Source organism: Balaenoptera physalus (assembly GCF_965194825.1).
Source record: "Balaenoptera physalus genome assembly, chromosome: 2".
Lineage (NCBI taxonomy): Eukaryota > Metazoa > Chordata > Mammalia > Artiodactyla > Balaenopteridae > Balaenoptera > Balaenoptera physalus.
Window position 1 is genome coordinate 84,351,028 of NC_138883.1, and position 12,474 is coordinate 84,363,501.

Below are 12,474 nucleotides of genomic sequence, written 5' to 3' on the forward strand. Positions count from 1 at the left end.
TCAACTGTTTCCATTCCGCAAGCAAATTTACGTTCATCTGTTCAAATCAGAGGCAAAAGCAATTCTCGACGAGGATGGGATTCGAACCCACGCGTGCAGAGCACAATGGATTAGCAGTCCATCGCCTTAACCACTCGGCCACCTCGTCTCCGAAACGTCCTCCTTCCTGCTAGCTATAGGGAGTAAAACTAGGGGGATGTGACGCAATGTGATAGAAGCCGCCATTTTGTACGGAAGCAAAGCTCCTATCCTTTTAATAGCAAGAAATCAAAAGAAGATGGCCGCTCCCATACTGTGGGGGATCTGCAATGGGAAGGGACAAAGGAAAATTCGGTAGAAAATGAGATAACCTTGAAAGAAATAAAATCGGCATACAGGCTGCAAAGAAAGTTTGATTAAAGGAGTCTTAGGAAGGCTCTGGACCCTAAGGGGCGGGGCCGACGCGTTGAGCGGCTTTGCGCATGCGCTCCAGCTAGGCGGTTAGATTTGAATGCTTCACTGAGGCCGTCTGGGTGTTGTGAGGTGACGTCGAGGGGTGGCGGTGAGGTGCCTCTCTGAGAAGCGTGCGGACCCCAAACAAATCTGCGGAGAATTTCTCAAGCAGTTGGGCCGCGGCGGGTAACTTTCGGCCTGGGCTTCGCGCGGAGGCATTGAGGTTTTGTCTGAGCGGTCTGAAGGCCCCGCGGTGGGAGGTGGGGGACACTCCTATAGCCAGGCTGCCTCGGAACTCGCTGGGCTCAGGTACGGACTCTTCTCCGCGGGTGCGGGGCTCTTTCTTTCCTCACCTCGGCCTGCACATGTGCCGCCTCCCTCCTCCCTAGCAGTCTCCATCCACACCTGGGACCCACGGTGGGGGGACCCGGCTCCCTGGCCCGCGGCGTACCCGCCCCGCCCCGCCCCGCCATCTTCTGTCAGGATTCCGGGACTCTTCCTCGCACCCCAGTTTCTTCTCCTTGGGGAGCTCGCGGCTGTTTGCACTTCTTAATCTTTTCTTAGCTATAAGTGAAGTGACAGCAATTAGTGATTTTAAACTCTGGGCTTATGGTTTATTTACAATGTCTGATCGAGTGCTAGCAGCACTGAGCAGATTTTGGGTTTCCGGCGGATGTAATAACGTAAACAAGTAAAGCCAATATTAGTACACCGCAAATAAGTTTTTAAAAAATCTTCCTTTGTCCATTATTAGGCCAGAGTTAGGAGTCTTTTCTTGCTGTTTATCTCAATACTAGAGTTTAAGAAAAAGTTCTAAAAAAAATACATTGCCGATTGGAATTTTGAAGATAGGTTTATAGAGAGATGGCAGAGAAGACCAAAGCAGAGCTTACTCTAGGTATTAAGATTGAAGTTTTCGGTTGAATTGAGTAAGTCGAATTCCTCAGATTTGTATTGGGTTCTTTGTTGTCTTGTGCTAGGGCTGGGAGCGGATGATTCAGTCCCGCATCTAGAGTTTACAGTCCAGAACGGGAAAGAATTAATATACACAAATAACTATAAAACAGGACAATGTAAAGGATTATAGGACATTCTAAAGGAATATGGGAGCACAGAAAAGCTTTATTTGGTGCTTTTTGGCAATGGAGACTAAAGGAGGCTTCTTGGAGAAAGTGGTATTTGAGGTGGAACTTGAAGGGAAGAATGATTTATAGAGATGAGTTAATGTAAGATTTTGCTAATTAAAGTTTGGGTTCAAAGCAGTATAATTCTTCTTGACTATGTGAATGGCTCGGAATGTTTACAAGATGACAAATAGATGTAAACTGAGTAAAAATATTTGGAGTGGTAGTATTAATGATGTGTTTGATGCTAAGTAAGAGATGGTAGAAGATACTCTAGATAGTAGGACAGTGCTGTCCAATAAAACTTTCAGTGTTAATGGTAATGTTTTATTTCTGCGCTGTCTAACGCGGTGCTCATTAGTCCCATGTGACGAAGACCTGCAATGTGGCTATTGTAACAAGAACTATATTGTAAATTTTATTTCATTTTAATTAATTTAAATTTTAATTAATTAAAATTTAAATGATATAGACTCTAGACCTGTTCTGTATTGGACAGCACAGATCTAGAGTCTATATCATTGGACACTATGAAATATATTAACTCTAGATAGTGGTGAAGTAAATGAAGGAGTGGACAAATAGCTAGATAAGTAGATTTTCAGGTTTTGCAGGCTCCATGGTCTACATGATCTCTGTCACATTTCTTCTTTCTATGCTTTTTTTTTTGTTCTCTGTAACTGATTTAAAATGTAAAAAACTACTGTTAAAGGCCCATTTGGCCCAGCAGCTGTAGTTTGTGGACCTCTGGATTATTCAGACTAGTAGTTCCCAAATTTTCTTGGCTCATGGTGCCCCTAGGACAAAAGAAATACCTAACAGTTCTATCAATATTTATTAAGTGTTTAGGCCCAAACAATTTTAGAAGTTGTTGTTAAATGATTCTAGCTGCTTAGTAGCCATTTGAAAAAAATAATATACATAAATTGAAGTAAAAGATAATATTTTAATTTTATTCATAAATAATTACAATTATTTACTAATTGGATATGTGTGCCTGTTGAATATTGCACACCTTTTAGATTTTGGAATCAGATTGGATACTGCCACCCTCATTTCCAGTACCACATTGATCAAAAGTACTTGCTTTATATCACAGCAACTGCCAAAAATCCAGCTTTGCAGTAATATGTTATCAAAACTAATGTAATGTGAATGGGTACTATTTTGAGCTAGCAGTGATGGATAGATGTTGAGAATTGTTGTTTCTCTCAAAAATTCAAAAAATCCCAGAGCACCTTTGTGAGTAAGCTGTAGCACCCCTACCTGTGTGCCAGGTGCACAGTTTTGGAACCAATCAATAATCAATTAATGTGACAGTGATCAAAAGTTCAACCATAATAGCATTTTACACATGAAGCTTAATGTGAGAACCTGGAGTCTCCTATTTCTGTTGGAAGTGGAACTTACAGATATGTACTGAATAGAATATTTTTAAAAGAGGACATCAGTAAGCTTTGAATCTTATTACTTAAGTGCCAGCTGGTCTGCAGGTTAGACAAGAATGATGCACAATGACTGTTTCAAACAATGAAGATGTTTAGGTGATCCTGATTTGATAGTATTTACTATTTTTAATCTGTGAATTTTTAATTTATCACTGAATTTGAAAATATTTCCAAAAGAAGAAAAAAATGCAAGACATAGATCATGAAGGCAACTTTAAAGAATTGTTTCTTTTTTTTTTTTTTTTTAATTTTATTTATTTATTTATTTTTGGCTGTGTTGGGTTTTCGTTTCTGTGCGTGGGCTTTCTCTAGTTGCGGCGAGCGGGGGCCACTCTTCATCGCAGTGCTCGGCCTCTCACTGTCGCGGCCTCTCACTGTCGCGGCCTCTCTTGTTGCGGAGCACAAGCTCCAGACGCACAGGCTCAGTAGTTGTGGCTCACGGGCTTAGTTGCTCCGCGGCATGTGGGATCTTCCCAGACCAGGGCTCTCGAACCCGTGTTCCCTGCATTGGCAGGCAGATTCTCAACCACTGTGCCACCAGGGAAGCCCAAAGAATTGTTTCTTAATTAGTCATACAGCAAATATTTATAGCTCGTATTATTTACAAAGCATTGTGCTAGATTCTCAGAATATAACAGTGAACATAAGAGACACCAGCCCTATTCTCATGGAGTTTACTGTTGGGGCAAGGGTATGTTGATGCAAATAATCAATAATCAATCTATAATAAGAATAGAAGAGAGTTTTATTTTAGCCAAACTGAGGACGATACCCTGGGAGACAACCTCTCAGATAGCTCTGAGGAACTGTTCTGGAGAAGCATGATTTTCAGCACAGTTTTATATTTTGTCAGAACAAAGAACATCAAACATGACAAGGGTACTTTCCTTCAGAGTTTCCAAAAAAGACAGATTAGTAAGTACACAGCAAGTCAGTATGGCCTGGGAGCCTGGGTAGCGAGCCTTATCATCAAAGGAGTACTAGCACTGAGGTCCCAGAAAGGGAGGCATTTATCTCTATCTTCAAAACAGACATTCTTTACTTCTGGACAGTATACCCTTTTCTTTAATGGTTAAAGCAGATGCACAATGTATGTTTGATAAGCCATAACACGGGCTGTTTTAATTAGAATAAAGTTCAAGCCAAATCATGTATAATCCAGAATGGCTTCCCCATACTTCAGTATGTGAAAATTTCTTCCATCAGGTAGTTTGGGAAGATAAAAGGAATAATTAATTTACATAATGGACTTTTAAATTACAGCTGTGGTAATGCCACAAAGGAGACATACACAGTCTACAAAGAGTACTTTTCTTGGCTTCTTGCCAAGAGAGAATAGCAAATATAAGTTTAATGACAGGAAAAAGCTTTGTGTGTGCAGCAATAAAAATGCCAGTGTGGTTAGCATAGAGAGTGAGGAAGACAGTGGTATGAGATGAAGTCTGAAGTCTGAGAGTCAAGTAGGACCCAAATCTTGTAGAGCTTTGTAGGTCCTGGTAAAGAGTTTATTCTCAGTACAGTGGGAAGCTTTTAAAGGGTTTTACGTAAGGGAATGTCTTAAATGTGATTTATGTTTAAGAAGATAACTGCCTACTATGTGGAGAAAGTATTTTAAGGGGATAAGAGTGAAAGTAGGGAGACCAGTGAGGTAGAAATTGCAATATTCTACTTGAGAGATGATGCCAGCTTGAATTATGGTGGTGGCACTGAAGATAGAAGTGAATGAATTTGTGATATATATTGGAAACAGAACCACTAAGACTTGATGATAGATTGAATAGAAGTGGAAATAGCTGTCGTACTTGTTTGATCTCAGGAAAAGTTTTCAGTTTCACCATTAAGTTGATGTTTGCTGTTAGTTTTTTAAACAGATACTGTTTGTTAGGTTAAGGAATTTACCTTGTATTCCTGGTTTGCTAAATTTTTTTTTAACATGAAAGGATGTTAAAAGTCAGCAAACTTTTTTTTTATCTGTTGAAATGATCTTAGGATTTTTCCCTTTTAATTTGTTAGTATAGTAAATTGTAAAATTGATTTTCTAATGTTAAACCAATATTGCATTTCTGGAATATAACCAACATGACCGTGATATATTGTCCTTTTCACAACCTTTCCACAAATTGCTGGCTCTTTTTTTGCTATTCTTTTTAGGATTTTTATATTTATTGTAGTGAAATTAGCATGTAATCTTTCCTTTATTGTACTGTATTTTTCTGGGTATGGGGTGTCTGTGTGTGTATATGAGATGGAGGTGGTTGCGGGTAAGAGAGCTTTTTTTTGGTTGCTTTGGGTCTTCATTGCTGCTCATGGGCTTTCTCTAGTTGTGGAGAACGGGAGCTGCTCTTCGTTGCAGTGTGTGGACTTCTCATTGCGGTGGCTTCTCTTGTCGCGGAGCACGGGCTCTAGGTGCACAGGATTCAGTAATTGCAGCACACGGGCTCTAGGGCACACGGGCTTTAGGAGTTGTGGTGCTCGGGCTCAGTAGTTGTGGCTCGAGGGCTCTAGAGCACAGGCTCAGAAGTTGTGGCACACGGGCTTAGTTGCTCCGCGGCATATGGGATCTTCCTGGACCAGGGCTCGAACCCATGTCTGCTGCATTGGCAGGCGGATTCTTAACCACTTTGCCACCAGGGAAGTCCCAAGAGAGCTTTCTTTAGATACAAAATAATTAAAGTGGTGAAGGTGGTTGCTTTTGGGAAAGAGGATAGTATGTAATAGCTTAAATTTTTAAATTAAAAATATTATTTTAAGTAGATATAGGTGTTATCTGTGAACAGGAGGTAAGTGAAACCAGAAGAATGGATAAGCAGACTGAGAAAGTGATGGAGGACAAAAGGAGAGGGTCAGAGATCAAATCCTAGAAGATGCCCATCACCTTATATCTATATTAACAGCTAATTAAATAAATCAATACTGAAAAATAAGCAGACTTTTACTTCAGGTTCAAGTTCATTATGAAGTATTGTTCTTTAATTTGACTTTTGTTATATATGATGAAAGCATGTAAAATAAGATATCTTTTAAGTACCTTTTTTTTGTTGTTTTGGTTTTTTACTTATTGCTAAGAAGTGTAAGAACATTGATTCTGAAAGTTTGTGTATGTGGTATTTTTTTTTCTAAGTAAGTATTTTAGTCTTTTTATCTATCTGTCTATTTATTTATTTTTGGCTGTGTTGGGTCTTTGTTGCGGTGCGTGGGCTTCACATTGCAGTGGCTTCTCTTGTTGTGGAGCACGGGCTCTAGGCACATGGGCTCCAGCAGTTGTGGCACATGGGCTCAGTAGTTGTGGCTCGCGGGCTCTAGAGCGCAAGCTCAGTAGTTGTGGCGCCTGGGCTTAGTTGCTCCGTGGCATGTGGGATTTTCCCGGACCAGAGCTCGAACCCGTGTCTCCTGCCTTGGCAGGCGGATTCTTAACCACTGTGCCACCAGGGAAGTCCATATGTATGTGGTATTAATTTAGTATTGTGGTAGAAATGCTAATACTGTTGAGTCAGAATCTCTAGCTATTCTGTTTTTTGAAATCTACAATGGAATTTTTTCTTACCCAGGGATAAAGTTCTAAGATTAAAATGCATAAAGTGAAAATATAGGTATGGATAGGTAGGAGATAAGACCAATTAAAGAAACTTCAGGTTATGCTTCTTATTGCACACTCTTTCCAAGACAAATACTCATTGAGTGAGATTGTAAACATAATAAACTACACTGTTTAAAATGTTTCCCCCCCCCCAATTATTTATTTATTTATTTATTTATTTATTTATTTTGGCTGCCCGGGTCTTTGTTGCAGCATGCAGACTTCTTAGTTGCAGAAGGATGAGGGATCTAGTTCCCCAACCAGAGATCGAACCTGGGCCCCCTGCATTGGGAGTCCAGAGTCTTACCCACTGGACCACCAGGGAAGCCCCTAAAATGTTATTTTTATGTCTTAAATTTTTTTTTGCTGAAGTACTTAAAGTTAAACTTTCATAAGATAAATATGCATTTATGCAAATCCACTTTATGCAAGTATCAGTATTTTGATAGCTGATTGACTATATTTTGAGATTGAATTATTATATAATCCATAAACTCATATAAACTAGGACAAATTTTTATTTGAACCATTAACGTCCATATCATTCCAATCAGAGTTAGTCACTGATTTCCTCTTGAATATGAGAATTTTCCAGGATGGGGAATTATAAGAGAGTAGTTTAAAATCCTCAAAATTTCTCATGTTTCATAGCCCCATAGTGAAGTTTTTCCTTTTTTTTTTTTTGGCCCTCCCACAGAAAATAATCCTGAAATTACAACTCTGCTCTGCTCTTAATCTCTTCACAGATTACAACTTCTCTTCCTTTTTTCTCACCTTTTCTCATTTTGTGTATTTGTTACAGAAACGGTTTTTCTTCGAAAATGGATGGGATGTCTTCAGAGGCTAATGAAGAAAAGTGAGTTTGGGAAATGCAGCTAAAAATGTTCAACTCTTTATCAGGGAAAGATACTTTTCCAATTAGTAAGACATGTTTATAACTTCTGAAATGTTTTCGCAGTCTGTTCCAGGGAAAAGAAGTAAATGTTACAAAGTCACAGCACTCCCTGCCATATCTTAATATAAACTCATCTAGAGTCAAAACTGAGAGGGACTTTAGAGACCACTTCCTATCTCTTCAATTTAAGGATGAGAAAATTGAGGCCCAAGGAAATGAAATGATTTGTCCAAAGTTGGCGTCACAAACTAGTGGCAGTTTACAGCCTACAGGCATATATATATATGACAAAGAAAAAATTGTCAAACAATAAACAATGTTTTTAAATTTTTGAATTAGTTGCCAAAATTTCAAGATTTCATACAACAATTAGATTTTCAGCTTTTCCTGAAAAACCAAGTGGTGCAACACTGGGCTCATATTCTTGTTTGGCAACAACTAACATGAGTGGAGTACATAATAGCTGTGATGATCAAACCAGGCAGGAAGGAACTCCCCTTTATAGTCTCAATACCACCTATTTTTCTTGCATCTGCTAAGTTATCTGTTTGGCCACCATAGCCAGTTGAATATTCACAACCTGGTCTAAAAATCACACTGTAGTAAAACCAGAACTAGAATCTCTTGATTTACGGTCCATTTATCTTTTTTTTTTTTTTTGCTGCACTGCGGCTTGCAGGATCTTAGTTCCCTGACCAAGGATTGAACCACGGCTATAGCAGTGAAAGCACTGAGTCCTAACCACTGGACCGCCAGGGAATTCCCTTTCTTTCTTTTTTTTTTTTTTCTTTTGGTCCATTTATCTTATAATTGTGCTTATATCAATATGGTAAATTATGTTTTACTGATTGTTTTTCAAGAGATAGTCTTATGGTATACCATATGTATTTTAAAACACTGACTTTCTAAATACTGAATTTAAGACTTGTAATATAAATTTTATTAAGTGAAAGTGACACCAAGTGTTAAGTGATGACCAATTTAAAAGCATGTAAGGGATGTTATAATGATGGGTTTTAGAAATTCAGTCTTTTACCGCTGTGTATGTAATTTTTTTTTCCTCTTTCAGTGACAATGTAGAGAGACCTGTTAGAAGACGACATTCCTCAGTAAGAAACACCTATTTGAGCTAATAATTGTTACCTTTTATTGAATGATGACTACATACCACAGTAATTTTGAATGACATCACCATCCCAACCCCGCTGGCTTCTATTGCTCTCTGGATAGACTCAAATATTTAACCTGATTACACAATTCTGTAAATATACTAAAATTCCTATTTTATGGGTTTCATGGTAATTTAATACATGCTATGCTATGTAAATTATACTTTAATAAAGCTGTTTAAAAAATATATTTAAACGTGTACAAAGCTGTAGCAAGACACACAATAATCCAACTCAAACTGATTTAAGCACAAAATTTATTGGGTTATGAAATTGAAAAAATCCAAAGATAGGGATGATGTTAGACACAATTTAACCAATCAGGTGTTCCAACAGTAGCACCAGAGGTTGTAGGGTACTTTCACTGTAAGCATCTTTGCCACAAACACTTTTGCCACATAACTAATTGGCAGCAGTGCAATTTAGCTGTAAAGGTTAAATAACTAATTGATAGTTTGATTTCATTTCTTCATTGAAGCAGTACTCTCATTTTTATATTACATAAATCTTAGATACGCCAAGGTCTCCAAGGCAGAGTTGAACCCATTTCTCCCATAGAATTTTAGAACATCTGTCAACAGACATATGACATAATGCCAAGAGCAAACAACAGTGTGGAAGGGTTTTATAATGCAATACAAAGCTCAGTTACAAATATGTATCCTAGTATTTGGAAACTGATAACCTGTCTAATGAAGGAAGAAATTTTAATGAAAAAGAAAAAGCGCGATGCCAAATGAAGAGAACGAATCAATAAACAAAAAAATGTATAAAATACTATGAGCAAAAGACAGAAGGCAAATGCTTAGGTACAACCCACAAAATAAAATCAGTTATTTGCTCAGTATTGCCATGAATCTACACACATTTTAAATGTATTCAAGTATTTCATATCTTCCAATAAAGTCTTTAACTTTCTTATTCATTTTTCATGTTTCATTATGTCCTCTTTAATGTCCCTCTTTTATCTTTTATAGCAAAATTGCCTTACGGCCAGTTAGTTATGCAGCAAAAATGTTTGCAACAAAGATGTCTGTGGCAAATATGCTTATGGTGAAAGTACTGGACACGATCACCAGTACTAGGATTTCATTTTTTATACTCTGATCACTTTATCTGGGTAATCTCCATTATCAGAACGGCTCTTCCTCTGTGATTACTATAGTACATCTAGCTCTCCCAACTTCCAGGTTCAAGTCCTACGTAAAAAATAGTGTCTATTTCCTCAGGATAAAAAAAAAAAGAGAATTCTCGGATTGAATCATGTTGGCTTGATTATCTTGATATGGGTCAAGTCCTCATTACCAAACCAGTCATTATTGACAAAAGAATATCATGTGCAGATTGTTCTCAGCCAGGGCTACCTGTTGAACTCTAGAGTTGGAGTAGAGCTTTACCCAGACCACGTGGGATGAGAGTAAGCAAAATAATTGGGGAATGTGGGCAAGGAGAAGGGAATAGATGCCGAATATTTAAAGCAGCCACAAAGTATACCACTGAGCAATATGAATTTGAGGAGTTTTAGAGGTTTTTACAGGAATTTTACCATCTCTACCTTTCTGTTCATGGTATAACTTGAAATGAAGTGATTATTAATAGACATTGCAGATTTTCTTGAATAATTCTGTTCTAGATTTTGAAACCCCCAAGGAGTCCTCTTCAGGACCTCAGAGGTGGGAATGGGAATGAAACTGTTCAGGTAAGTCTCTGGTACAAATGCTTTATAGATGACTGTTTTCAGTGATATTTTTAATAGTTAGAAACTTTATTAGCTATATGAAGGGAGAATGTCATAAATGATTCTCAGTTGAATATGTACAAGTAAGCATCCCATGGCCTTAAGGTTAAAATCCAAACACTTGAGCAAGCTGGCACTCTTGATTTTTAACCCCTATTTGCTTTTCCAAACTTCTTTCTTGCCACTCTCATACATGTATCTCACCATTCAGAACTGTTTACCATTCCCCAAACAGACATGAACTCTCAAGCCTGCAGGTATTTACATGTGATGTTACCTCTGTCTAGATGGCTAGTCCCTCATTCTTCGTTTATCTGCCAATATTTTATTAAAAATTTATTTTTCAAACACACTGAAAAGTAGAAAGAATTTTAGGGTGAATGTTCATATAGTCATTACCTAGATTCCATAATTAATATTTTATCATACTTGGTTTATCATATATTTGTAGTCCTCTTTTTTAAAAATTAATTAACTTATTTATTAATTTTGGCTGCGTTGGGTCTTCGTTGCTGCACACGGGCTTTCTCTAGTTGCAGCGAGTGGGGGCTACTTTTCGTTGCAGTGTGCAGACTTCTCATTGCGGTGGCTTCTTTTGTTGCGGAGCATGGGCTCTAGGCACATGGGCTTCAGTAGTTGTGGCTCACGGGCTTAGTTGCTCCGCGGCATGTGGGATCTTCCCGGACCAGCGCTCGAACCTGTGTCCTCTGCATTGGCAGGCAGATTCTTAACCACTGCGCCACCAGGGAAGCCCTGTAGTCCTGTTTATCTGGTAATTCCTATTTGTTTTCAAGACTCAGTTTTGGTATCATTTCTCTCAGAAAATCATCCCTTAACATCTTCTGTTGTAATTGTTTACTAATGTCCATTCTAAATTGAGAACTCTCTGAGGTTGGGACTTCGTTATATGTTTTTAAATATATTATGCCTGGTATATAGTTCACTTTCAGTACATTTTGTTGATTGATGAAATGTGTATAGTTTTGGAGACCATATCATTCTGAGTGCTTATGCTACTTCTGCCTCTCTTATCTTTCTATTTCTCAAATACATCAAGCCTTTCCCTGCCTCAGGGCCTTTGCACATGCTCTGCCTAGAATGTTTTCCCTCTGCCCAACTCTTCATCTGACTACTAACTAATCCTTCAGGTCTCAACTTAAATGTACTTCCTCAAAGAAATCTTCCATGATTATCAGGCTAAATTATTTTTTTATATACAGTGTTTATTCACACCACTCATTACACTTTGAATTTTATATTTGTGTGGATTTTTTGTTTTAATTTGTTTCACCATTAATCCCCATTAGAGTAAGGACTGTATTGTTTCCTTTACCAGTCTTTTTCCATCACTCAGCATGGGATTTGGTATGTGTGGTGTTTTTTTTTTGTTTGTTTTTGTTTTTTTTAAATTTTTTTAATTGTATTTATTTATTTATTTATGGCTGCGTTGGGTCTTCGTTTCTGTGCGAGGGCTCTCTCTAGTTGCGGCAAGCGGGGGCCACTCCCCATTGCGGCGCGCGGGCCTCTCACTGTCGCGGCCTCTCCCGTTGCGGAGCACAGGCTCCGGACGCGCAGGCTCAGCAGTTGTGGCTCACGGGCCCAGTCGCTCCGCGGCATGTGGGATCCTCCCAGACCAGGGCTCGAACCCGTGTCCCCTGCACTGGCAGGCAGACCCCCAACCACTGCGCCACCAGGGAAGCCCTGTGTGGTGTTTTTTAATTTAATGAATGTTTGAATGAGTAAATGACAGATTCATAGACTCATAGAACTTTAAAACCAACAGGACCTCAATACTAATCTTGAATCTAGTTCCTTCATTATATAGATGAGAAATATGAGGTCCAGAGAGGTTAAATGTTTTGTCTAAGCCCACACAGTTAGTGGCAAACTTCAAATTGGAGCTCTAATCTCCTAATTTCTAACTCAGTGCTCTTTCCAATATACCACACAAATTTCAGGGGTTTTTAGTAAGAAATATAGTAGTATTTACTATGTCCATATTATTGTCATTATTAAGCTCAAAGCTGCCTGTAGTGTCTGCCAGAGATCTTAACAGAGAGGATGATTCTTTGTTATAACAAAACTTGTCCT

General features: G+C 38.5%; 1 protein-coding gene across 3 annotated transcripts in view; it reads left to right on the forward strand.

Annotated features, from left to right (window-relative positions):
- Positions 1–486: 486 nt before the first annotated feature.
- Positions 487–12,474, forward strand: part of KNL1 (kinetochore scaffold 1) — a 65,761-nt gene continuing 53,773 nt past the window's right edge. The window contains exons 1-4 of one of the 3 annotated variants that reach the window (XM_082449305.1): positions 487–618; positions 7,384–7,437; positions 8,546–8,585; positions 10,279–10,344. In XM_082449305.1, the coding sequence (XP_082305431.1) occupies positions 7,403–7,437; positions 8,546–8,585; positions 10,279–10,344 (141 nt within the window). In that variant the 5' untranslated portion in view covers positions 487–618; positions 7,384–7,402. Of the gene's footprint in view, positions 742–7,383; positions 7,438–8,545; positions 8,586–10,278; positions 10,345–12,474 lie in introns of those variants that run through there. The other 2 variants (XM_082449307.1, XM_082449306.1) reach the window with 2 other exon arrangements.